This window comes from Phocoena sinus, chromosome 11 (assembly GCF_008692025.1).
Source record: "Phocoena sinus isolate mPhoSin1 chromosome 11, mPhoSin1.pri, whole genome shotgun sequence".
Classification (NCBI taxonomy): domain Eukaryota; kingdom Metazoa; phylum Chordata; class Mammalia; order Artiodactyla; family Phocoenidae; genus Phocoena; species Phocoena sinus.
Window position 1 is genome coordinate 48,776,759 of NC_045773.1, and position 27,295 is coordinate 48,804,053.

Here is a 27,295-nt window from a genome sequence, read left to right on the forward strand (position 1 = left end):
AGACCTTGGATCTTATTCTAATTGTGATAGTAAGCCGCTGGAGGATTCTGAACAGAGGATTGGCATGCTGATTTATATTTTAAAATTAAGCATCAGTTTAGTTGCTGTGCGAATAATTATGAGGGAAGTATAGAAGCAGGGTATATACCAAGGAGAATACCAAGAAAAGTGGGTGCTCACATTCACTGAAAGACAGACACAGAAATGTTCATAGCAACTTTATTCATAATAACCACAAACTGGAAACAACTAAAATTTCCATCAACAGTAGAATGGATTCATAAGTTGTGGTATAAGTCATACAATGGTATACTACACAGAAGTAAAAAACGAACTGCTGCTACACGCAACATGGATGACTCACAGACACAATGTTGAACAAAAGAGTACATATAATTATTACATTTACATGAAGCTTTAAAACAGACAAAAGTAATCCATGGTGATAAAGGTCAGAATAGCGGTTATTTGTGTGTGTGTGGGGGGCACAGGGCACTGACCGGGGTACGAGAAATGTTCAATATCTTGATTTGTGTGATGGGTTCAAGGGTGTATATAAAAATCCACTGAGGTGTACATTAAATATTTGCATTTTACTGAATGTAATTTCACCTCAATTAAAAAGAAAAAATATTTTCAAAGAAATTTTATAAATAGGGAGATATAACTATATGTGTAGTCGGTAGTTTTGTCTTCCAAGTATCTCGGGTTCTCTTCCAAGGCACGAGGAAGGATTACACTCCTCCTTGAACTCTGGTGTGGCCATGTGATTTCCTTTGGCCAGTGAAAGTGCTTTAAGGGCTGGCCTATAAGTGATTTGTCAGACTTTTTCATTTCCCAAAATGAGCAGCCACACCACACATGATATCTGCTTGGTCAGCCTGAGTCCTAGAATGAGGACCACTTAGAGCAGGGATCAGTGAACATTTTCTGTAAAGGGTCACGCACTAAATATTTTAGACTTTGTGGGCCAGACACTTTCTTCCACAACTACGTGACTCTGCCACTGTAGAGCAAAAGCAGCCAAACAATACATAAGCAAACGGGCAAGGCTATTTTCCAATAAAACTTTATTTACAGTAACAGGCAGCAGGACAGATTTTGCCCATGGCCATAGTTCTTCAATTCCTGACTTAGAGCAAAGCCCCTAGCCAAACTACAAGAGAAAAGCTGGGATTTTGGGGTTGTTACCACACAGCAACCTAGCCCATTCTGATACAGAAACTGGTTCTGTTTTCGAAAAACCTAGCATACTGAACATTGGCTTAGTTGGCAGGCATTCAGGAAATTGCTAGTGGAAGATGGAAGAAATAACTTATGCAGGGGCGATGCATGTTAATGGAGTGATGAAACTGTCCGGAGAGAACCTGGAAGGCAGAGAATCTATACCTTATTCAAGGAAAAAAAAAAAAAAGACAAGAAAACAAAATATGTTATGGTTGCTGTTGGCCCCATTTGACAAAATAGACAGGAAAGAGATGAACTCAGAAAAGAATTAATCAGTTTGTAAGCAAAAAAGCAAGGGAATAAAGAGAGTTCACAAACTCAAGTACTTACTGGGTAGGAAGAAGCTACTTCTCAATTACAAAGAGATAAAAGCGAGAAATCCTATACGCCAAAGGTTGACTAAAACCCACTTTTGCAGCAAGGATCAAATCACTGGATGACTATCACACCTACTGTTAAAACCTCTGAATTAGTTAATGGGCCTCAGATGAAAAGTCCAACTAAGAGTGTAACACTGGTTAATCCCTTAAACTGGAAAAAAATGGCTCAGGGAAAAAGAGACTAAGGGTATGGCTCTCCCACAAAGCCTGAAAGCCCAAGTTACCCAGAAAGTAAGTTCAGAGAGGCATGCAAACAAGAAAGCAAAGAAACGTTAGCAAATCTAAGAAGTACATATTGACCAGATGTCACTTTCGGGTTACCTTCCTTGGGGAGGTGATGAGGACATTCTGCAGGTAGGAAAGCAAGTGAACTGAATATCTAGTGACCAGAAGGGCTGACTGAGTCATTCTTCTAACATTTTGTTAAATTTACTTACTTTAAAATCCCAGAAGAGCCAGAAATTATCTGTAAAGGAAAAGAGCAAGTAAATAAGATGCCATTTTCTCCTAGGGTTGATGCTTACAGAAGGAAAATGGATATTAACTCTTAAGCAGCACTATCTTTTTCCAATACTGAATGCAACTTTTTAATTACTGAGGTATTGTTTTAGTCCACTAAATAGTTGTCCAATCTTTCTCATCCAGGTTCCTTTGCAAGTCTCCCTTTAGAAATTAAAAAAAAAAAAAATTAAGACTTCTACATCAAGGAGGTAAAGACAATATTACATGGTGGATTTATGTGAGTATACCCAGCTTTACTACTTACGTTTACTAGGGCAAACTGCAATCTAAGTTTGCTTCCTCAACAACATTCACATAGTAAATATTTGAGCCACATGCCAAGCACTGAACTAAATTCTAGGAATACAATTCCCTAGTCACAAAGAACTTAGTTTCATTTCTTGATTTGTAATATGTGGATAACAATACCCAGCAAGCAGGTACAGCAGGACCACTGTGAAGGTCAAAGGAGACTATGAAAGGGCTGTAAAGATCGTAAAGCACTATACAAGTATTTATTCATCCAAACATTTATTGAAATGTCAGGCATTATGCTAAGCACTAGATATAGCAGTGTGCAGGCATATATATGGTCCCAGCCCTTGTGAAGCTTACAGTCTAGCACTGATCAATAAGAAGGAACAACAAAGTGTGCTAAGTATATGGCTGGGGAAGAACAGGGTATTTAGGGAGTGCACAGTAGGGGCACCTAGTCTAGAGGGTATTGATGAAGGCTTCCTAGAGGAAGTGGCATATAAACTGAAACTTGAACAGCCGTATCCTAAGAGCAGTGGTGAAAGCAGAGGAGTGATATGACCAGATACGTCTTTTGGAAAAATCTGGCTGCACTGTGAAAGGGATCACAACCAGAGAACTGGAGCCTGAGAAGGCCAGTGCTATAATATAGGTAGGTTGATGGCCTTGATCAGGATAGTAGCATTGTAGAATCAAGGAAAGTTTAGGCAACAGGCTTAACAGAAAGGTGTGAGTGGATGTGATGGATGAAGAGGGAAAAGTCATGGCTAACTGGGTTTGGGGCTTGGGTCAAGGCAACTGAATGGTTGGCAGTGGTGGTGCCATTTACTGAGAGAGGGACCAGGAAAGGAGGAGCAGGTTTGGGGGGCAAGGTCAAGGACATGTTGTGGTGCCTATGAGACAGCAAAGTGGACTTAAGTTAGCAATTAGATATAGGAATCAGGAAAGGTCTAGAAAGGAGATATGAATTTGGGAGTCATTTGCATAAAGTTGGTAAGTGAAGCCATGAAAGAAAAAAGAGATCAGCTACGGAGATGATGTAGAATAAGACAGCTTAAAACCAAATTTAAAAATCCCGGGCTTCCCTGGTGGCGCAGTGGTTGAGAGTCCGCCTGCCGATGCAGGGGACACGGGTTCGTGCCCCGGTCTGGGAGGATCCCACGTGCCGCGGAGCGGCTGGGCCCGTGAGCCATGGCCGCTGAGCCTGCGCGTCCGGAGCCTGTCCTCCGCAACGGGAGAGGCCACAACAGTGAGAGGCCCGCGTAACTCATAAAAAAAAAAAAAAAAAAAAAAAAAAAAAAAATCCCAAGGACACAGATGTTTAAGGGAAAGAGGTGCCTGCAAAGAAGACTGAGAAAGCATACTTGGAGATGGTATCTCCCTGAAGCCAAACTAAACAAGTATTTAATGAAGGGTGGCCAGTGGTGTAAAGAGGGTAGGAATATTGACAAGGACTTAGTAAGCTTGGTAGAGCAGTCTCAGCAGCAATACGGGACAGTGGAAACACAGACAAATCTTTTAAGAAAACCAGTAGGAATGGGAGATATGGGGACACAGAGTTTTTAAAAAATAGTACTTATTTTAACTATATTCACTGATACAACAGGACTAGTTAACAACTATTTTATAAAAAGAAAGTTTTAAAGACTGCCATGCAGTTACAGAATTACTTAGTACAGAAAACAGTAAAATACACACTTTTTTTTTCTTTTTTACAAAGACTAGTTTATGGCAATTCTCTATTGTTCAGGGTGAATTTAAAATTCTTAGCTTATGCCTCCCCCACATTCACTGACTATATAACTAATCTTATTATTACCTTAAGCAAAATACATATAGTGGAACTTCACAAAATGTACAAGAGTTCAATATTTAAGGAACTGGGGTTAGAAAGCAGAAGCAGCTTTCAGGTCTTCCAATTACCCTTTCAATAAAGCACCTGCATGAAAGAGAATACTCCAAACTACTGGGAAATTACCGGTAGATTTTTGTTGTTGTTTGGTTTTTCACTATGTTGTTTTTCCAGATATTTAAGTTTACTTCCTGTTAACCCAAATCTTAACTTGACCCTTCTTGCTAAGTATCTTAGTAATACATTACACGTTCTTTTCTGCCCTAAACCAATATGTATAATAGAACAGAGCCCTTTAATCTGGTTCAATACCAATTACTGGTTTATAAATGCTATTGTGAGCTACCAGAACCTAGCAAGGCCTTGATTGCATCTTACCAGCCAAACTTGGAATGTTGGAATTAGTGTCCCTTATCAAGTATTATCAGTCTTCCCAACTTGCCCTTCTAATTCTGCTTCTACCGGTAATTTGCCCTGTCCCTCGAAATAGAAGAGAATCTACACAGGGGGTCTACTGGCACTTTGGGAGGAATAAGTCTTTATTGTGCTGTGCTGTCCTATGCACTGTGGGGGACGGGGTGTCGTTCATGCTGACATGCCAGCAGAACTTCCCTCAATAAGTGTGACAATTAAAACAGTCCCCTTTATGTCTCCCAACATCCTCTGGAAAGAGGGCATACTGTCTCTGGTTGAGAACCACTGGCAGAATTTTGGTTCTTGGGCTCTTTATGGCATCTATTTTGATAGCTCAGGCTTCAGTTCCTTCTAAATTCTTGTTTGTATTCTGGTGCCTTGAATTTGCTGAATTAGTGGCCACAGAAAAATGCATTACAATTGTTAAGACAGGACTTGAACACAAGTTTTCAAATTGTACTTGAGAGGATCTCTAAGTTGGGTCCTCTTCTTAAATCATTTCACATATTTGGCTTTACTGTAAGATTTCCTTTTCATGGTTAACATGTTTGAAAATTACTGTTTTAGCACAAAGCAGATGTCTCACTTAGAAATACGGAAGTGCTACAATCTGTAAATAAAGCTGCTTCTTGAGAGTTAAATATTTCCACTTGTGCACTGTCTTAAATACACAATGTGTGGGATAGTGTCAAATTTATAATAAATCCATTTCCAGCAACAAACAACATTTGATATTATATCACTTTAAAATAAAGGGTTTCCTCTAAGCAGGATTTCTTTATAAAGCTGCAACACTCATGCAGATAGGACAAATTAGCTAAAGTATCTCACACCTCCTGATCCTGGGATGCAAACATCTTTTTTTCCTCATCCTTTTTTGACAGGGCCAAACTGTCTAGAGTAGAAAAAAGAATTACTAGCGGGCAACCCCTAAGAGTCTATACTTACCGTAGTCCTTTAGTAGGCAAGCTCATAAAACAGCACCCAATTGTGAAAAATTCAGGGGAAACCTCCAAAAATTGGTCAGTCTGATCTCCAGACTGCAGGAAGCCTCCTAAACTAGCAATTAAAAAAAAATTCTTGCTCCTCTGACTAAAATTTTACGTGCTTGTTTTCTGTATTAGTAATATCATTATCGCTAGGGCGGGTGGGAGGGAGGTGAGAGGGAGGAAATATGTCAATATTTACTTCAGACTCAGAAATATGTCTAAAAAAAATAGTCTCAAACATTCTGACAGTTTGACAAAATACCTCCACTGTATGTACGTTCCTCCTTTTCAGAAACTTCTGCACTTGCTATGTGAGTTTCTGCAAATTGGGTCAAACATATATTTAAGCAGTTGATAATTTCAGACTATATGCATCAGAATTTTAACACTTTGTTAAAATAAGAGCTAAAGTTTCTTCGAAACACCTTAAAAACAGACTTCTAATTCAACTCACATTATTAGTACTAAATGTCTTTAAAAACAGTTGTATCATAAAAGCAAAAGATAATGACTTTGCCATCAAATTAAGTTTTAAAAAAAGGTGTCTGCATGTTTCAGTCCCATGCTGCCTCTTGAGATGGAAAAAAAAATATGTCTGAAGAATCTGAATTGTGATCAATTTGGATGAATAATGTGGTGCTTTCCCACAATCCAAATTAGTAAACTTGAAAATCAAACAGATGTTTGCTTTTAGAATTGGATTCTTGTTGAGTGTTTCAATGTTGTACTTCAAAAGTTTATGGATTTGATTCATTTCTTCGTCTCACAAGATCATCCCAATGTGGCTCTATTTCAGTGGTGGCAATCCGAAACAGGGCATGGAGGTGTTCGTCTGTCAATGGCTGGCTCAAAGTGTGCTGGTTTCGAGTCAAATATGAAAAAGCCTTTTCACAGATTTTGCTACTATCAAACAAGGATGCCACCTTACAGGCAACCCCTTTGATAATCGGGTAAGATTCAGCAGACAATCCGGCATAGAACTGCCCTAAGTCTTTGGTTCTGTATTCGTTCCAAAGGTTAGTATTTGCCTGAAGTTTTGTTAGCTCCACCCTTACTGAAATAGGTGCATATTCAGGTTTAAAGCTAAATGGATTTGCAAAAAGTTCTAAGTCCTTTTTAATGAACTTGAGGTCCTTGAAATGTCTCTCAAACTCTTTTTGTAGGCGACAGATCACCACTCGATACCTATCAGGATCGAGTATTTTTTCGTCTTCTTGAAGATGCCCTTTAAGCTCATCAACAACTTGGCTCAAGGCGGCAAAGTGTGTTAGATTTTTTTCCTCAATATGTCTCTGAAGTAAATTCAGCTTCACTTCAAAGGCACAAATATGGTCAAAGGCAGCAGCAGCAAAGACTTTACTCACTCTCAATAGTTCGCTGAGTTCTCGAAGGTGGTCCATAATATCCACCAAGAAGCCAAAGTCACAAAGCCATTCGTTGTCTGTGAAATGGACCGTTGTCGCCCCTATCGAAACCAAGAATGTTTTTATCTCTTTTCTTAAGGAAAATATTAGTTTTAAAGTCTTCCCTTTTCTAAGCCAATTGTTCAGACAGCGTCCATTAACCCTTTCACCGTGCTCTGATTCAGATTCAGTTAGTAAAGCCTGAAATTCCGGCCGCCTAACGCCTCTGGTCTTAATCAAAACTATCCATTCAGATATGGCATTTACGATTTGATTAACATCTACATCGTAGGAGCTCAACAGTTCCAAGTGAAGAAATCCTGAATAATGGATCACATTCCAACAGTTGGGGCTTACAGCCTTTTCTCTCATGTATGACACCAGTCCTGAGTTCTCACCAATCATCCTCAGAGTGTGGGTCGTGGTCAGTCCAACCATCCGCTGCAGGCTAAGCCCTGCCGTCTGTAGGGCCTCAAGGATTGCCGCCATGAGGGCACCAACACTGAAGTGATGAGTCAGGTTGATTATGGTCAGAAGCTCTTCTTGCACCTCCAAATCGTGGCCTACGCCGCGGACAAAGACCAGGAGGTAGTTCTCATAGGCCACAAAAGCCTGGTCATCCAAAGCAAGGGAATAGGCTTTAAAGTCCTTGGCTCGGTTAAAAAGCTGACTGCGTAGATTTTGGTTAATGTCCAGGACCCTCTGCCGCGTGATCTCCGGAGATAAATCAATGCCATCCAGAACGCTTACGTGATCGGGCAGCACATCTCTCAGCATCACCTCCATGCACCGGTGCACAAAGTCCCCCTCGCCCCAGCCGCAACCCTTCAAGGCCAAGAGGCGGGCGAGCCCGAGACCTGCACGAGCAGCTCTCTCCTCCGGAGTGAGCGGGGCGGCCTCGGGCAAGTCGCCCTGACGCAGACGCTCCACCAGAGCCGCGCGCTCGCCCTCCGCCACATACCGCTCGTAATAGTCGTGCTCGGCCTCGTAGTGGTGCCTGACGTCGGGCTCGCCGGTGGCTACGACCAGGCGGCGACACACCAGGCACAGGGCTCCCTCGCCCTCCGGAGCCTCCACCACTAGGTACCGCTGTGTCCACTCGGCCCGGAACCCCCGAGACTCGTCGATTTCCATTTTGCTCCTCTTGGGCGTCATCCACATTTCACGGGAGGCCACAGGAGCTGGGCAGACCTCCGGGAGGCCGCAAGGAGAGGGGAGGAGCAGGAGCGAGCCGCAAGCGCCTCCTCCACTCTGCGCCAGATCACCCCAGCTGGGGACACCAACCTGCGGCTCCGACACCTCTGTTCCTATTGGCTGGAGATTTCGTATTCCTCAGCCGCAGACATGAGCCAATAGGAAGAGTGGACAGCGGTTTTTAGTGCGCAGGCGCACATCCTTCTAGCTGCAAAGTGGACTGAAGCCGCTTTAGGGCGGGACTAAGAGAACCGGAACTCACGACCTTGACTGGCATTCACGCTGCCCAATCAATAGCTCACTGTCCCGGAAGCGGCGCTGCCGCTAGAGGGTGGGGCAGGACGGCGTCAGCAGAGTGGATGGAAAGATGTGGGCACGAAGCTCTAAGGGGATTGGCTGAAGGCACTTGCAGTTAGCTTCTCTCCGTGACTCGGGCTCCTCTGGCGCCAAAATGTCGCTGGTAGCGGGGGTTATCCGGCGGCTGGACGAGACAGTGGTGAACCGCATCGCGGCAGGGGAAGTTATCCAGCGCCCGGCTAATGCTATCAAGGAGATGATAGAAAACTGGTACGAAGGGAGTCAAGGCTTCCTTAGAGGCTACGACTTAACGGGCCGATGCTCAGGATAGGGCGGACACGCCTCCCTGCCCGGAGCCAAGGCGTGTGCGGCGCAGGGCCGCGGCGGCGGAGGCCGGGGGTCTTGCCTTCGCCCCTCACGGGTCCTCGAGCGTCCTCGCGAGACTTTAGGGTTGTTGCGGGGCAAGGAGAGGGTTACACAATATTTTCATGTTGTCATTAAGAGAAGTCCTTTAAAAATTATATATGCGGAAGGTGCAAATTTTTAAATGTATAAAAATTTTATAATTTAAAAGAAAAAAACTTCCTTCATCCTTCAGAGGTTACTATGTGTTATCAGTTTCTTGCTTATTCCGGAAGTCATCCATCTACATTCAGAAGTACGATTCATTTTGAGTTTTATTCTAAATAAATTGCTGAGATTTTAGGAGAGTTCGGTGGACTTGGGGTTTAACTTGTGATTTCCCTATTGCCAAGTGATTGACCCCACTTAAGATTTTCCTGCCCTTTACTTTTTGCGGGGTCACTTTGAAGATATCTGATTTTATGGATTCTGAAGTTTAGAACTGTCACACAAACCTTCTGGAAGGAGGAGATTAAAAACGTGGAAAGAAAGTTGGGTGTAAACTGTAAACTTTAAAAAGGACAGAGGCTCATAGTGTACCTAAACGTTATGTCAGATCCTTTGTGTTCAAATGCATTGATGTTAATAAAAATCTATACGTTAAAAGGAAAAAAATGTCCCAGCGAAGATTGGTAGGTTTGTAAAGGGATTGTTGTGAAAACACAAACAACCATCGTGGGTAATGGGACTGAAAGAACAGTGGGTCTGAAAGGACCAGTGAGAGAAAGGAAGAGAATTAGAAGGTAGACAAAAGAAGGAGCAGGGAGACTGGGGATGGTTTCTCCTTTTGACTTTAAATTCACAAAGGCTGGCTTTTGTTTCTGCAGTGTTAGAATTAACTGACAGAACGATTTAGGCCTGTTACTGTACTGTGCCAGAAGACTACAGCAACACTACACATATTAGATCAGTGGATTAGAATTCTCTAAGCAGAGATTTTGTATGGAGTCCAGTTATGCTCTTTTTAATACGTAAGTCAAGACGGCTAAGTACAACTTCAATTTAGGGGCTCCTGAGAAAGATCTTTAATATTTAAGTAACTTAATATCTTATTTCTGAATAAAGAATTTTCTGTGTGAGGAGGAGGAAACTTTTCTTTCTCATGCAGCCTCAGTCTGGATTTATTTTCTCTAGCTCTGTAGGTGCTCTATGCTTGTAGGTTACTCTTTGAAGGAATAAAAAGATGTATTGACTTCTTAAAGAGCTTTCTGCACTGCCATTTTTTCTTTCTCCCAACATAAATATATTTGCATAAAGAAAATAGTAGAGAAAAACATTTAGAATTTTTTTAATGACATTTTTAAAGGATCATTTAGGAACGTGAGGCTGAATAAAGTTTAAGTAACAGATGGTAGAATTAGTTGAAAAGTAGGTAAGAAAGAGGCATGTCCTAAAAGGTCCCATTTCCAACTTCCCTTTCTTTTTTTCCTAGAGGAACAGAAAAATTGCTGAATGTCCTATTGGAAATGATGGTTCCCCACTCCGTCCCTCTCTTCCTTCCCTCTCTCTCAGACAGCATGTAAACTGATAACAATGTAGTCACAGAGCCTGTGAGACAAAGGAAAACACACTGAGTCTTATATTTGTCTGGAATTTGTTCTTATCCCCTGACTCGTATGAAAATATGTACATTAGAGTAGTTGCAGACTAATAAATTATTATTTTTTTGTTTGATTTGCCAGTTTAGATGCAAAATCCACAAGTATTCAAGTGGTTATTAAAGAGGGAGGCCTGAAGTTGATTCAGATCCAAGACAATGGCACCGGGATCAGGGTAAGGAAAACCTCAGAGCGGCAGGATGTTTGTGTGCTTCGTGTGCTACATCTGCAGGAAGTGGGGGGACTTCTCCCTGTTCTGGAAACTTTAGGCTTTTATGGATGGGATTGTTTGAAAAATAAATATTTATTGAGTACCTACTCCATGCTGGGTACTGTTCAGGAGAATAAGGAGGTCAAGGAACGAGTCATGAAACTTTAAAGGTTGAGTGTCCTGAGCAAAGAGAACAATACACACAAAAACCAGGAAATGGAAGCTTGCATGACACGCTTAAGGACTAGCAAGGGGGTTGGTATGTCTAGAATGGGTGGTGGAGGGAGTGGAAGCCTAAAAGGAAATGAGGTCTGAAGGATAACCAGGCTGAGCATGTAGGACCTTGTAGGATGTTGTAAAATATTTGGCTTTTACTCTGGATGAGGTGGGATACTCTTTAGAGGGTTTTGAGCAAAGAGGTGACATGCTTTGGCAAGTTTTATAAGAACTCTTTTGTCTGCAATGCAGAAAATAGACTGTAGCAGGACAAGATAGAAGGACCGGACAGGACCGGTTTGGTTGTGACAGAGATGTAAGAAGCAGTGAGATTCTGGGTTGATGATGGAGACCAAAGCTCTCAGAATTTGCTTGTACAGGGAGTAAGAAAAAGAGGTGTCAAGAATGACTTCAAGGTTTTGGCCTGTGCAAATAGAAAAAAAAGAGTTGCCGTTTACTGATGAGAAGGCTATGGAACAAGCAGGTTTGGGGGAAGATCAGAAATTCATTTGGGGGTATGTTGAACTTAAGATGCCTGTTAGTTGGATACATGTGTGAGTCTGGAGATAAAAATTTGGTGTATTCCATTTTGATGGTATTAAAAGCCATGAGACTCACATAAAGAGAAGCTCAACATGACTGGTAACTAGGGAACTACAAATAAAAATTGCAGTGAGATACCACTTGACATTCACTAGGGTGGCTGTTATAATTAATTAAGTAACTAATAAAAACCAAATATTTCAACTACAATAAAAATTAAAAATATTGACAAGGATGTTGAGAAATTGGAACTCTTGTATGTTGCTGGTGGGAATATAAAATAGTACAGCCATTGTGGAAAATGGTGTGGTGGTTCCTCAAAACAATTAAACAATTGCCGTATGATCCAGCAATTCCACTTCTGGGTATATACCCCAAAGAGTTGAAAGCAGGGCCTTGAAGAGATTTGCACACTCATGTTCACAGCAACATATGCATGATAACCAAAAGGTGGAGGCAACCCAAGTATCAACAGATGAATGGATAAACAAAATATGATAGATACATACAATGGAATGTTATTCAGCCTTACAGAGGAGTGAGAGTTTGACAAGTGCTACTACGTGGATGAACCTTGAAGACAGTATGCTAAGTGAAATTAGCCAGTCACAAAAGGACAAGTACTATATGATTCCACTTGTATGAGGTACCTAGGGTAGCTAAATGCATAGAATCAGAAAGTAGAATGGTGGTTTCCAGGGGGTTGGGGGTCTGCGCCACATGGCCTGCGGGATCATCTTAGTTCCTCGACCAGGGATTGAACACTTGCCCCCTGCAATGGAAGCATGAAGCCCTAACCACTGGACCACCAGGGAAGTCCTGAGAGCTTTTGTTTAATGGGTACAGTTTGTTTGTGGAGATGAAAGAGTTCTGGACATGGATGTTGGTGATGGTTGCACAACAATGTGAATGTACTTCATGCCACAGAACTGTACACTTAAAGAGGGTTAAAACGGTAAATCTTGTCATGTATATTTTACTACAATTAAATGTACCTATAGATTTTTTTTTTTTTAAATTAATTTATTTATTTTTGGCAGTGTTGGGTCGTTGTTTCTGTGCGAGGGCTTTCTCCAGCTGCGGCGAGCGGGGTCCACTCTTCATCGCGGTGCGCGGTGCGCGGGCCTTTCACTGTCTCTGCCTCTCTTGTTGCAGAGCACAGGCCCCAGACGCGCAGGCTCAGCAGCTGTGGCTCACGGGCCCAGCCGCTCCGCGGCATGTGGGACCTTCCCAGACCAGGGCTCGAACCCGTGTTCCCTGCACCGGCAGGCAGGCTCTCAACCACTAGCGCCACCAGGGAAGCCCTAGATTTTTAATAAAGAAGTTTTCTAATACAGTAATGATTTTTGTAAAGTCTGTGAGCCTGGGTGAGATCATCAAGACATTGAGTGTAGACAGAGCAGAGGTCCAGGGATGGAACTGTGAATTATCCACTCTCAGGGGAGATGAGACAGAAGCAGCAAATGAGGCGAGAGAGGAAGAAGGAGCAGCAGGACCGAGTGGAGTTCTGGATGTCCAGAGAGGAGGCTCCTGCTGAGTTAGAACTCTTCTCCCAAGAGGAATGTCTTCCTGGATTCAATCAGGAAAAGGGAAATTAAAAAAGATTTGGAAAAATGAGTAACATAATTATTCACTGATTTTTTTGCACCTTCTAGAAAGAAGATCTGGAGATTGTGTGTGAGAGGTTCACCACAAGTAAACTGCAGTCCTTTGAGGATTTAGCTCATATTTCTACCTATGGCTTTCGGGGCGAGGTAAGCTGAGGATTGAAGAAATGTGTAAAACATCCTCCTGTGATGATATTTCTGCCATTTGTCAGCATATGTTTCTCAGCAGGTCAATAAGACATGATACTTTTTACTTGTTAAATACATGCAAATCTAAACAAACTTAGATTCAGTTTTCCAAAACTGAGAATTGTTCATAAATACTTTTTAAAAATAATTATTTTATTTTATTTAATTAATTAATTTTTTAAACATCTTTATTGGAGTATAATTGCCTTACAATGGTGTGTTAGTTTCTGCTTTATAACAAAGTGAATCAGCTATACATATACATTTATCCCCATATCTTGTCCATCTTGCATCTCCCTCCCTCCCACCCTCCCTATCCATAAATACTTAATACACCATAAACTGTATCTACAGAGACCCCCCAGGTCTCTTGATGGAAGAAGATAGCACCATCTACCAAGGTTTCTTGTCCAAAATCAAATGTGAATCTTACCAATACTTAGATCCAAGTACCCATGTACAGAAAAATACAAGGAGCAAGGGATCATGGTAAATGGTACTGAGACTGGAAATCACATGATAAAAGACTTGTTTCCTGTAAAGTGAACTGTATGGGGGAAAAAAGGTAAAGAAAGGAGGAAGAAGCATAGATTAGAAAGGATTTAAGAGGCATGTGAACCAGCTCCAATGTATTGATCTTACTTGGATCCTGATTTGCACAAACTAAAATCTTTTTTGAGACAGATATTTCAACACAGATTGGTTATTTGATGGTATTAAGGAGAAATTACTGTTAATTTTCTTGGTATAAAAATAGTTTCATCAGTTTTTTTTTTTTTGAGTCCTTTTAAGTTATATTCTGAAATAGCTGTGAATGAAATTATATGATGTATCATAGGGATATATTAAATAGAAAATGGATAAAAATAGTATCTTATATTTTTATGACAATACTCTGGATATAAAGATATTATTCAATATATTATTCAATATATGTAGGGCAACATAAATTGTAATGGCTACATACTGTTCTTTTTTTTTTATAAACTTATTTATTTTTGGCTGCATTGGGTCTGTTGCGGTGAGCAGGGGCTGCTCTTTGTTGCAGTGCCCAGGCTTCTCATTGCAGTGGCTTCTCTTGTTGTGGAGCATGGGCTGTAGACGCATGGGCTTCAGTAGTTGTGGCACGTGGGCTCAGTAGTTGTGGCTCACAGGCTCTAGAGCACAGACTCAGTAGTTGTGGTGCACGGGCTTAGTTGCTCCACGGCATGTGGGATCTTCTCGGACCAGGGATCGAACCCGTGTCCCCTGCATTGGCAGGTGGATTCTTAACCACTGCGCCACGAGGGAAGTCCCTGTTCTGTTACTTGTACATACTGCAGTCTATTTATATAATTTCTTGTTGAACATTTATGCTCTTTGCCATTTTTTTCGTGTTTAATGCTCTGGTGAATATTCATGTACATACAATGTGTTTTGTTCAGTTATTTCCTTAGGATAAATTTATAGAAATAACATTCATGAGTAAAAATATGTATCCTTTTCAAGTAGTTTGTATTAGTTTCTTATTGCTGCCCCCCAAAATGACCACAACCTTCGTGGTTTAAAGCAACACAAATTTGTAATCTTACAGTTCTGGAGGTTAGGGGAAATAGGTGTCACTGGGTCTCACTGTGCTAAAATCCGGGTGTTGGCAGGGCTGTATTCCTTTCCACAGGTTCTGAGGTACCAGAGAAACTGTTTGGAGTAGTTATTTGGGGGAAATGAGAGCCAGGGTCGGGGAGGGGAATGGGGTCAATTACTTTTCGTTTTAGGCCTTTCTGTAGTTTTTGGATTTTTTATCATGTGAATGTAGTTTACTTTTATTTGACTTATCTGTTTATTTTATTCTCTTTTATTTTTTGGCCTCTCTGAGCGTCTTGCGGGATCTTAGTTCCCCAACTAGGATCAAACCTGGGCCCCAGCAGTGAAAGCGTTTGAGTCCTAACCACTGGACCACCAGGGAATTCCCTATTTGACTTTTTTAAATTAAAAGGCAGCTGTGACCCAGTCACTGCAATTTAGATTAAATCCGGGTAGTCTCAAGCACCCTCTGGCTCACAGTGAGCCCCAGGTTGTTCCAGGTAGGGGCAACATCAGACTGTGTACCCTGAGGGCCCCCTGACTTTAAGTAGGCCTCAGGTCAACCCTAGCAAAGCAGTTTCATTCTGGCTTTGCAACTTCCTGAGTCAGTTCCTAAGCGCTCCCTCCTGGAGCCTTAGCCCAGCTGTAGGGTATCTTTGGGGTTGTAATTAAATAGGGAAGATTTATTGAGAGATTGCTGTGTTCCATCCATGGTTCTCAGCCCTTTGTGTGTATTAACCCTTTCACTCTTAACAACTCTGTAGAGTAGGTTCTATTATTATTATTACCATGTTTTACATACATATGAGGAAACTGACAGACTTTAAGAAACATGACCAGGGCACACAGCTAGGAAGTGGCAGAATGGGGTATTGAGCCCTGGCAGTTTGACCCCAGAGTCTGTGTTCCTGTCCTCTTGCTCCAGTGCCGGTACAAAGGCCCCTGAAGCAGCAGGACCATCTGCCAGTGGCCCTTTCTTTTCCTGGTGTTGGGTAGCATTGTAGTTTTGGATGTATTTAATGTCCTTCCTTACCACAGGTTGCAAAATCATGTACATTTTTAATGATGAAAATTAGCTCAATTACATACACCAGGGAAATCCAGCTAGGACCTGGTAATCTCTGAGCCTGAGCCATGGTCCTTGTTAATGAACTGAGTCTGCCACAGCTGTATTCACTGTCTCCTGAGATGCTGTCACACAGACCCCATCACAGTGCCTGGGTTGCATTTTTTTATGCTATGGTGTCCTTGGGAAAGGAGTTACAGATTCCAAAGGGCTAGCAAACCAATCCTGATTTTAAGGGGAAAAAAAAGGTCTTTTTTTCTTTTAATTTGTTTAGTCTTAATTGCATAATTTAAAAATATTTATTTATTTATTTGGCTGGGCTGGGTATTAGTTGCAGCATGTGGGATCTTTGTTGCCCGGTGTGAGATCTCAGTTGCAGCATGTGGAATCTAGTTCCCTGACCAGGGGTCGAACCCGGGCCCCTTGCATTGGGAGCACGGAGTCTTAACCACTGGACCACCAGGGAAGTCCCTGCATAATTTTAAATTTATATTTCTTTTTTTTTTTTAACTTTATTTATTTTTGGTTATGTTGGGTCCTCGTTGCTGCGCGCAGGCTTTCTCTAGTTGCAGCAAGCGGAGGCTGCTCTTTGTTGCGGTGCTTGGGCTTCCCGTTGCGGGGGCTTCTCTTGTTGCAGAGCACGGGGTCCAGGCGTGTGGGCTTCAGTAGTTGTGGTAGGAGGGCTCAGTAGTTGTGGCACACGGGTTTAGTTGCTTGGCGGCATGTGGAATCCTGCTGGACCAGGGCTCGAAACCATGTCCCCTGCACTGGCAGGCGGATTCTTAACCACCACGCCACCAGGGAAGTCCCTAAATTTATATTTCTAAACATAAAATTGCTTATAGAAAACAGTTTTGAATAATAGTATACAGCACTATCTATTTGCAGTGTTTCCATTATCCATTTCTGAAGGCAGGCTTTAAACTTGTTAGAAGACAAATCATTGAGACTATTAAATACACCTATAACTCTACACCTGAACACAGTTGCTATTAAGGTTAACGTTAATGCTTGGGGGTGGGAAATTCCCTGGTAGTCCAGTGGTGAGGACTCAGTGCTCTCACTGCCGAGGGCCCAGGTTCAATCCCTGGTTGGGGAACTAAGATCCTACTAGCTGTGCGGTGTGGCCAAAAAAAAAAAAAATTGGGTGTGTTTCCTTTTGGACTTTTATATATATATTTTTCCCTTGTTCTAGTAATTATGCTACAGATTCAACTCAATAGCTTTCTTTTTTTAAAAAAAAAAAAAAGCGTCATCAAAGCGAGTGAGCAGAGTGCTCATTGTTGCCATTTGTTAATACAAAACAGAAGAGGCAATTGAGATAACTTCTCCATTAATGATGAGATGGGGTGACCCAGCAGTGGGTTTTTCTTTCATTCCATTTCCTTTTTTTCCTTAGGCTTTGGCCAGCATAAGCCATGTGGCTCACGTCAGCATTACAACCAAAACAGCTGACGGGAAGTGTGCATACAGGTATAGTACTGTCCTCTGCTATGTGTATAAATTCATCCTGAAATGTGCTTTTTGCCTGCATCTCAAAGTAATCTTATCTGAACACCAGTGTTATCTTTTTTGGCCTAGATCTTGGGTAACTTTTCTTTCCTGCCTTTGGATTAGTTGATAATCCACAGGGATCATCATAGGTAATAATCTTACTTTATGGACTCGTGAAAGCTATGATGTAACAGATGACAAGTGCCTAGCAAGTTGTCTGTTACACAGAGGAATTCTGAGTCCATGGGAGCTGTGATGTCATTCTGCCCCTTTGCCCTTTGGCAGGATGTCCCTTTGGCTTGATTATGGGGCCATGGCTGGGGTGCTGAAGGATCCTGTTTCCTTAGCCGCTCTGAGCCCCCCGCCGCACCTTCCCACAGGTGGCCACTGGCTGTCTTTTATGTTGGCACAGTTTTCAGAGGCTGTTGAATGACCTTGGAACAGAACAGAAAGGGGATTCAGGGAATCAAAATCACACCTTTGTTTTCATAAGCACTGGCCATTCCCTAGTGAAAGATGGGTATTGAGTGTCTAATTCACGCCAAAAAACAGAATTTTTTTTTTATCATACAGATTGTTAGTTTATATAGAAAATAGCTTCAATAAAGGGCAGTTCTGCCTGTTTCTCAGCCCTCTTTAATAGTTGAGTGTGTGCAGTAATGGAAGATGGAACATTTCAGAGTCTGCAGCACTGGTGCTAGAGCGGGTTTACTCGATGCAAATTGTAACAGCCCTAGGACCTGGCTGGGCTGATATGATTAGAATCCCTTCTGACAAACTGGGGAGCTACTTGTGAGTGAATGTCTTCTGAAATAGTCTGGGACACAGGTTCCATTTCTTTGCCTCTGAGGTGTTATGCCCCATCCTTCTGTGGCAGGATGAAATCGAGTCACTGTCATAGCAACTAGCATCCTCCCAGTCCATCTTTCCAGCCTCTCCCCTCCACACATCCTCAGCTGCTGCATAGTCTAAAGCTTCTCTGCTTTTGTTTATGTTTTCCCCCTCCTGGATGGTCTTCCCTGTTCTCTCCACCTGAGATTATACTGCTTCAGAGTCCAGGTGAATTGTCATCTCTTCTGTGACACTTCCCCTACTCCCACCCCAGGCTGAATGTTTTCCTACTCTGGATCACTTAGCACCTTGTTCTACACTTAAGGGAAAAGTCTGTCCCCTCACTAAATCAAGAACCTCCAAAGACCTGCCTTTATTACAGGGCGTTTACAGGCCTGATAACATGGTAGCCCCTCAAATAAATGATTGCAGAATCATTGAAAAAAATTTTACAGTCATCTTAGGCAATGGCAAAACTATTGTTTGTAGCCAGAACTCAGGAACTAAAAAGCAATATTTGCCAAAAAAAACAAACAAACCAAAAAATGGATTTTCCCCCCTCCTTTGGTATCAAATTAGAATGGTTATGGAAGTGGAAAAAGAGAGGAAACGGGTAGCTAAGACAATTTATAATGTGGCTATATTTTAATCTATTGTTGTGTAATTTACCTTTTTACTCTTTGGGTAAGTGTCTGTTCTTTTTTTTGTTAGCTCTCAGTAATCTCTTATATTTTCTGATAGAGCACATTACTCAGATGGAAAGCTGAAAGCTCCACCTAAACCATGTGCAGGCAATCAAGGGACCCAGATCACGGTAAGAATGGTACATGGGAGGGGAAAGTTTTGAAAGAGAGCTTTATATAAATATTGAAGTAAAAAACAAAATTGTCTTTGAGTTCTCAAAGGATTAAAAAAATGAATATTTACTAGTTAATGGGAGCCCCAAGATACCACACTCTAAGAAAGAGAAATGATTATTGACTTTTGTGGCATGGCAGCCTGCCCACCGCCTCCTTTTTTTTTTGTTTAAAAGGCTGGGAGTTTCTTCTGTTGAGACCACAGAAATCTGTGGCAGGGTAGCTGGCATTGAAAGAACCTTAAGCTTGGCTCCAGTTGAGGAGTCAGAGTCTTAGCCTTGCCAGTCAGTGGTTGTGTGTCCAGAGGCAAGTCGTTTAATGTCCCTTAACGTCACTTTGCTCATCTTTCAAGGAAGGATGTAACGAAGAATATCTGCCACTCACTCAAAGGGCTCTGAGTAACAGATTGTATCATTAATTAGGAGAAAGTGTTACACTGCCTTATTTCTGTGGTGCCACATTTGGTCTCTTCCTGTTCTGAGATCCCATAAAGCACCCCACTGTCATGTTACACATCCCACCCTACCACCCTCAGCCCCAGCCAGAGCACATCTCCTCGAAGGTTCCAAGCCCTGGGCTTGATGAGGCAGGTGGAGTGGGGGGTGGGGGCCGAAATGAACGTGTACTTCGTAATGCGTGTTAAGGGGGAATCCTGTACCTGGGACCACAGTGTAATTTCCAATAACCCCTAAAAGATCTGATAATTATTCTTAGTTTGCAAAATAGGTTTGAATGCCATGTGGTATTGTAATTGTTTATTAGTTTATGTTTGCCCCACTAAATCTTGTGCTATTCTGGGCAGTACTGTGCTTTATTTGTCTTCTTATTCCCAGCACAAGGCAAAGAGCCTGACATGGAGGTAGCCCCCAGTACCTATCTGAGAAATCAGTGAGTAAAGCGGGAGGCAGGTGAAATATCCCTTCTTTCTTTTGTTAAGACTGCCCCATCTCTTGCCGCCTCTCCTAATGCTTAGAACTGTGCTGGTGATAAATGTAGTTGGATTCTCTGCCTTAAGACCCAGCTTTATCTCCATCTATTTCTGTGAGTTTACAAGAAAAATCAATCTTCTATTCAGGTAGAGGACCTTTTCTACAACATATCCACGAGGAGGAAAGCTTTAAAAAATCCAAGTGAAGAGTATGGGAAAATTCTGGAAGTTGTCGGCAGGTACAGTCCAAAATCTGGGCGGGGGTCTCTGAACCACTCTCTCACCAAAGGAATGTGTTCTGCTGCTTAGAAATTGAGAACAGTTGCTGAGCTAGACGATAAGCAGCAGTACTAGCCTACAGGTTGTTTCTGGTCAAGGTTTAGTCACCAATTCCGGGTTGTCTTTCATGTCCCCAGGAGAGAGCAGGAGTTGGTCTCTGTATCAGTGAGGGTCCTTTGGTGGCAGGCAAGACAAACTGACTGTATTAACTTGAGCCCAAAAGACGTTTATTGAAAGGCGAGGAGTGACTCAGCAAGTGGAAAGAAGTGTGTGGACGGCTGCTCCTTGGGGAGGACAAGAAGCAGGGTGGCTTCAGGGATTTAATATAGTGGCCCTGCTCCAACTGTTTTCATTCCTTTCCTGACTCTGCTCAAGAGCCTGTCTCCCGGGAGAGTGCATCTTATTGGCATAGCCTGGGTCCCCCCATCGTGTGCCCACATTTGTGGGGAGAAGATTTCTTGACTGGCAGTCTAAGGATATATCAAGTGAAATGGGGAAGAGGTAGTGTCCCAAAGGAAGACTAGGGCCTGTTAACAGAGTGAGAAGGGACTCGGCAGGTGAAAACAACGTTATGTCCAGGATTGACTTAACCCGCTAGTACAGTGGCCCCAGCATGGCTCTCTGAGCCTGCTTGTCCTTGAATTGTAACAGAGGTGTGTTAACTATTTCTCAGTATTGCTACAAAAATTAAAATCAGTAAAACATTTACCTCTATTAAAGTGGAACAGACACATCAAGTTTTTTTGCTTTTTTTCCCCTGGAATCGTATGAATCAGTATCACTATCAGTTAGCTCCTGGAAATAGAGGAGTTCTGGTTGGCTGTTTTAGTTCTAGGTGTGATAAGTGAGCTAATTGTTACTGAATAAGTGCGTTTGGCTAGACACAATCCTCCAGGTCCTGGGGCCCATGGTGGGAGGAGTAGTAAATGATAGCCAATCGAGAAAAGGCTGGGAGATACTAGGACAGGACCTCAGGGGAGAAGCAGCGGGTTGGGAGGGTGTGTGTTGGGGACTCTGAGACAGAACAACAGAGTGCAGAGGGTGTTCAGGCTACATTCTCAAGATGTCTTTGAGGCAACCCAGATCTTTTGAGTTTGTGAAAATAAAACTGTAGGCAAGGAGGAGATTGTATTGAAATATCCTTGAGTCTAGTCAGCAACGTATAGAAGCAAAGTTTTTTGTTTTTTATTCGATTCTGCCACATTTAGCATTGATATCTTCATGTCGTCTCTGTTGGCTTATTTTCCTGTGGGTAAAATATGACATTTAAAGATATTTTTGTTTGTATATATCTTTGTTTAGATTACTTAACTCCACCAATTTGTTTAACTGAAAGGGGGCATGTACTCTGCATTTGGCCACTCTTTTTTTACTGTTTTGTTTTTTTCTCTGCCAGGTATTCAGTACACAATTCAGGCATTAGTTTCTCGGTTAAAAAAGTAAGTTCTTGATTTATAGGGGATGGTTATGTATTGTGAAAGAAGAAAGGATTTTTTTATAGTTGCCCGTGGAGACAAGGTTATGGTGTTTCAGTCAGCCCTGTGAGACAGTAAGTTGGATCTTCTGTTCTGTTTATCAGCAAGGTGAGACGGTAGCCGACGTCAGGACACTGCCCAATGCCACAACCGTGGACAACATTCGCTCCATTTTTGGAAATGCTGTTAGCCGGTACGTTGATAATTTATATTTTTAAAAATTTGCGTTCTGTCACATTATTTTGGAATCTGTTAACACCTGCCTTAAGAGTTTGCTTTAACCAAATATGCAGGCTTGTTTTCATGCTTCAGGCTTAGTGTCATGTTTCAGATTATTTCATGGAATCAACCCTTCTTGGGTGCATGACATCTCCTAGATGCTCTGGCTATGAATCAGCGTGTTCTCTCCAGGTCTCTGTCTTCAAAATATCTCCAGTATAGGAGAATTCTGTCATCTTCCAGTGCTCCCTCTTGTCCTTGTATTTTCATTATCATCACTTTAGGATTGCATTTATTATCATTCAACATTTATTAATTGCGTCCCATATTCCAGTCTTTGTGTCAGAAGTTAAGGATATAAAGACAAATAAAATGTTTCTGCCCTTAAACAAACTTGCCTGTCTGGGGGCAAGCAGTTTTGTGTCACCAAATCTTGTCACGGAAAGCCTAAGCAGGAAAATTGCTTGTATTATTATAGATTTTCCTCGACACTCCCTTCTGTGGGTGAAAACCACTGTTTCCATCACAGATCCATAGCTAAATCTCAGGACTTTGCAAAGCCCAAAGTGCCTGTGTCATAATCTGAGGGGAAAAATACTAAGAACCTTCTATATGCCAGGTGTGCACCAGATGCTGGGGGTACACAGATGAACTAGATAGCCCCTGACTTCACTTTTTCCAATAATCTTAAAAGCAGGAGCAGTAGTCCTAGAACTCTGTTTTCTACTTTGAAGGACAAATTACTCTTGGAATAAAACCACGTTCCTAGCTAGGGAACAGTCAATTTGCTTTTAACTACCCTTTTCTTACTAATTAAGTATTAAGGAATTGTTTTTTCAGCTGTGCTCCCAGAGCAAAAAGAGAGCTGTGTTGTACAGTGAAACTTTTAAGAGCTCATTGACCAAATTTTAAGACTCAGAATTAGTTGTTATGAAATTCCTAGGGACTGTAAGAGAGCAGCAGTTCCCAAAATATGTTTCCAGAACACCAGCCTCTTTTTTGGGGAAGAGAGGATTTGATGGAAGAAAGGCGAGCTGTGCCCTCTACTCAGATTGGGAGTACACACCACTGCCTGCAAAGCATCCTCCATCCATCCAGCAAGTGCTTAATGAGCAAGTGCTCCTTGCTGGGTGCTGTGCTGTGTGGTAGAGCTATTCAGTAGGGAATAAAGCAGAAAGGATTCTTGCCCTCAGAGGACTCATATTCTAGTTGGAAAGACACAGGAAATAATTATTCCATTCATTAGTGACTGTGCTATATGCCTCAAAGGAAAAGTATAAGGTGGGGGGATCTCCTGTGGTTGGGGAGAGGGATTGTCATAGAAGGCTCTTTGAGGAAGTGGTCCCCGAGTTACAGGGGATAAGGAGGAATTAATTAGCTAGCAGTGGGAGCTTTCCAGGCAGAGGGACCAGCACTTGCGAGGCCCTCAGGCAGAAATGAGTGTGGCTTGTGGGAGAACCTCCTTTCACCTATTAGCCTCCCCTCCCCATAAACACACTCTGGGGAGCACCACACAGGAGCCCCGTCATGGTGCCCATCAGCAGAGTGAGGGATTCAGCAGAGATGAGTTCTTTGGAATCTCATCTTTGGGACTTAGTTACTAAGATACATAAAAGTTTCGGCAAAATAAGGTCTCAGAGCCTGGACTTGCTGTGTCCTAGCAGTGATGGTGATGCTTGGCACATAACATATTATAAGTGCTTGAAAACACTAGCTAGGTGGGTAGGTGGGTGGATGGGTGGACAGACAGATGAATGGGCGGGCCCCGGAGATCTCAGTGAACCAAGTCACAGGGGTCTACATTTGGCAGTCAGTTTATGGGAAGGAGCCCTGCTTTTTCCAACTCTGATTCTTTAGAAAGTTTGAATTTTCCATTTTTTTTCCAAAGCCTCAAAATTTCTCTTATTCCAATCAGAGAATTGATAGAAGTTGGGTGTGAGGATAAAACCCTCGCCTTCAAAATGAATGGCTACATATCCAATGCAAACTACTCGGTGAAGAAGTGCATCTTCTTACTCTTCATCAATCGTAAGTGAGAAAGAGCCACGTGGGGAAATCTATCCACAGGGAACCTTAGGGGGCCATGGAAAAATTCCTCATGGACAGGTTTGATTACACCCAGGAAAACCTCATGCCGAAATGTGGTTTAATTTCTGCCCTTAGTCTGCTCAGCCCTCTCACATGTGCTCATTGTTGGCTGACAGTTGGGGAGTCTGGTTCTTGCCTGTGAGAGGGCGCCCAGGAGACGGCATCCCAGGCTCCTGGGAGCCAGTTCAGCCTGCTTGCCTGCTGGCCTCAGAGCCTTTACCAGCAGGCCCTGGGCAGATCTTTGTTCTCTCCTTATATCAAGGCCCACCATTGGAAATTGCACAGCAGGATACAGGGAGGGGGTATCTCAGGTGCAGGCAGTATTTGTTTTTTTTTAATTGAACTATAGTTGATTGGGAGTTCCCTGGCGGTCTAGTGGTTAGGACTCAGCGCTTTCACTGCCATGGCCTGGGTTCAGTCCCTGGTTGGGGAACTAAGATCCTGCAAGCTGCGTGTAGCTGCCCCCGCAAAAAAGAAGTAGTATGGTTGGTTTACAGTATTGTATTAGTTTTAGGTACACAGCAAAGTGAATCAGTTACACGTCTATATATATATTTTCAGATTCTTTTTCGTTATAGGTTATTACAAGATACTGAATATAGTTCCCTGTGCTATACAGTAAATCCTTGTTGTTTGTTTTATATATAGTGGTGTGTATTGGTTAATCCCATGCTCCTATTCTTCTCCCCACTTTCCCCATTGGTAACCATAAGTGTGTTTTCTGTCTGTGAGTCTTTCTGTTTTGTAAATAAGTGCATCTGTATTTTTTAGATTCCACATGTAAGTGATATCATATAATATTTGTCTTTCTCTGACTTCACTTAGTATGGTAATTTCTAGGTCCATCTGTGTTGCTGCGAATGGCAGTATTTCATTCTTTTTTATGATTGAGTAATATTGTGTATATACATATATACACCGCATTTTCTTTTTCTTTTAAAAGTATTTATTTATTTGGCTGTGCTGGGTCTTAGTTGCAGCATGTGGGATCTAGTTCCCTGACCAGGGATTGAACCTGGGCCCCCTGCATTGGGAGTGCAGAGTCTTAGCCACTGGACCACCAGGGAAGTCCCTAAACCACATTTTCTTAATTCACTCATCTGTTGATGGACATTTAGGTTGCTTCCATGTCTTTGCTGTTATAAATAGCGCTGCTGTGAATGTTGGGGTGCATATACCTTTTTGAGTTAGAGTTTTCTTCTTTTCTGGATATATGCCCAGGAGTGGGATTGTTGGATCATATGGTAATTCTATTTTTAGTTTTTTAAGGAACCTCCATACTGTTCTCCATAGTGGCTGTATCAATTTACATTCTCACCAACAGTGTAGGAGGGTTCCCTTTTCGCCACACCCTCTCCAGCATTTGTTATTTGTAGACTTTTTAGAGGTTAGTTCAGACTCTTATGTGTGTCATTCACTTATCTACACACTGGACAGGCTCCCTCAGGTGGCAGGGACAAAGAACACTCCTTAGGCATATCTCAAGTTCAGAAATCTCAGCTGAGGGGCTCCAGCTGTCCTTTTGTCAGATTACACAGTACAGCAGCATTATTGAGGCAGCTGGTGGGTGATGTAGTGAGCACTCAGAATAATAGTCTCCTCATTGCTAAGATCACGGCCGGTCTTCTCATTGGAAATAAAAAGATGTGCATATCCTTGGCTCCACCAACGCAGGACATCAGGTCATCAGCAGGTCATCGGTCTGAGGAGAAAAGAGAGCTGTGTTGTATGAAGATCTTCCTCTGATTTTAGTCTTTTTTTTGAAAGCAGCTCCTTTTTTAAAAAAATTTATTCTATCTTTGGCTGCATTGGGCCTTTGTTGCTGCACACGGGTTTTCTCTAGTTGCGGCATGCGGGCTTCTCATTGTGGTGGCTTCTCTTGTTGTGGAGCACGGACTCTAGGCGCATGGGCTTCAGTTTGTTGTAGCACGTGGGCTCAGTTATTTGTGGCGCACGGGCTCTAGAGCACAGGCTCAGTAGTTTTGGAGCACTGGCTTAGTTGCTCCATGGCATATGGGATCTTCCGGGACCAGGGCTCGAATGCGTGTCCCTTGGTGGTGCAGTGGTTAAGAATCCACCTGCCAATGCCCTGATTTTAGTCTTATCTCTCCTGATTTTAGTCTTATCTCTCCCAGCTTTTATTGTTTTCCACCCCCTCAAGCCTGCCTCATTTCCTAAATTACCTCCAACGTGCATTCAGATATTTCTACCACCTGAAATGCCTGGAAAACACACTCTTAACCTTAAGTACTCCTTTTGGCTCCCCCTGAGCAGAGGTCCCTGAGCAGAGGTAGCCACTGAGGTCCCTGAGCAGAGGTAGCCACTCCCTCCCCTGTGGTCCTTACCGCTGGGAGCTGGAATTAGGTTTATTTACCAGAGTTTGTTTCCCAACTTGTGGCACGTGTGGTAGGTCCCCACGATGTATTTGCAGAATGAAATTCTGAGCAAGGGCACGTGGTCCACCTGGACTGGCGGGGGAAGGGAGTGGGGAGGCAGAATTGACTGCCCTGTCGTATTCCTGCTACTCGGGTGAGAGGAGAGCCCCAATCCCACAGTGAGATGCTGAGGAGTAATAATGGTAAGGGGGCTGATGTGGATGTCACCCCAGAGGTGTTCTTCCTGAGCTGATGTCATGGCATTGTATAGGTGTGCACCTGTCACCTTACCCCTTGGGACAGATTTGAGCTAATTACTTTTATTTTCTAGATCGTCTGGTAGAGTCAACTTCCTTAAGAAAAGCCATAGAAACGGTGTATGCAGCATATTTGCCCAAAAACACACACCCGTTTCCTGTACCTCAGTAATGCAGCTCTGAACTCCTTACCCAAGACTCACAAGGAAGAGTAATTCTGTCCAGCGGTCCTCTTTGAAAGAGATGGACTTGCTAATTAGCCTGGTCAGAGTGAATCCCATACCCCACTGGCACAGGGTGTTCTTTCCCTTTTCACAGGTAAAGGGCACAGTTTTCCTTTATTCACTCCTGCAGAATCCCACTGAGAGGCTCCCTTGTGCCAGGCAGACAAAGGTGAATAAGGTCTTGCCCCTGCACCAGGAGGAACCTGCCCGAACCTGGCAGAGAAACCCTTCCTTCTCCAGGGTCTGTCCAGTGCCCTCTACTTACAGAGATCCACACTACAACACTCCATTATCAGAGCCAGCAGTGAATGGTGAATTTGGCCTGAGGCAATAAGTTGATAGCTGGCACAGCCTCTAAACT

The 27,295-nt window shown here is 42.7% G+C and overlaps 2 protein-coding genes and 1 non-coding gene across 6 annotated transcripts in view; 1 reads left to right on the top strand and 2 right to left on the bottom strand.

The window, feature by feature from the left end:
* Positions 1-205: 205 nt before the first annotated feature.
* Positions 206-8,287, bottom strand: EPM2AIP1 (EPM2A interacting protein 1). 3 transcript variants are annotated; one of them, XM_032649844.1, is made up of 3 exons: positions 5,578-8,287; positions 2,045-2,073; positions 206-1,389 (listed from the first exon to the last, which is right to left on the bottom strand). In XM_032649844.1, the coding sequence occupies exon 1, from the start codon at positions 8,180-8,182 to the stop codon at positions 6,356-6,358; it is 1,827 nt and encodes a 608-aa protein (XP_032505735.1). In that variant the 5' UTR covers positions 8,183-8,287; the 3' UTR covers positions 206-1,389; positions 2,045-2,073; positions 5,578-6,355. The 3 variants fall into 3 exon arrangements, with proteins under 3 accessions (XP_032505735.1, XP_032505734.1, XP_032505733.1); XM_032649843.1 differs by having other exon boundaries at positions 206-2,073; positions 5,881-8,287; XM_032649842.1 differs by having other exon boundaries at positions 206-2,073.
* A 279-nt stretch (positions 8,288-8,566) lies between these two features.
* Positions 8,567-27,295, top strand: part of MLH1 (mutL homolog 1) — a 51,568-nt gene continuing 32,839 nt past the window's right edge. The window contains exons 1-10 of one of the 2 annotated variants that reach the window (XM_032648093.1): positions 8,567-8,782; positions 10,597-10,687; positions 13,138-13,236; positions 17,307-17,380; positions 18,974-19,046; positions 20,165-20,256; positions 21,693-21,735; positions 21,876-21,964; positions 23,906-24,018; positions 26,785-26,878. In XM_032648093.1, coding sequence (XP_032503984.1) covers positions 8,667-8,782; positions 10,597-10,687; positions 13,138-13,236; positions 17,307-17,380; positions 18,974-19,046; positions 20,165-20,256; positions 21,693-21,735; positions 21,876-21,964; positions 23,906-24,018; positions 26,785-26,878 — 884 coding nt within the window. In that variant the 5' untranslated portion in view covers positions 8,567-8,666. Of the gene's footprint in view, positions 8,783-10,596; positions 10,688-13,137; positions 13,237-17,306; positions 17,381-18,973; positions 19,047-20,164; positions 20,257-21,692; positions 21,736-21,875; positions 21,965-23,905; positions 24,019-26,784; positions 26,879-27,295 lie in introns of those variants that run through there. The other variant, XM_032648092.1, reaches the window with a different exon arrangement.
* Positions 25,073-25,145, bottom strand: TRNAG-CCC. The gene has a single exon. It is a non-coding gene; the product is annotated as a tRNA-Gly (tRNA).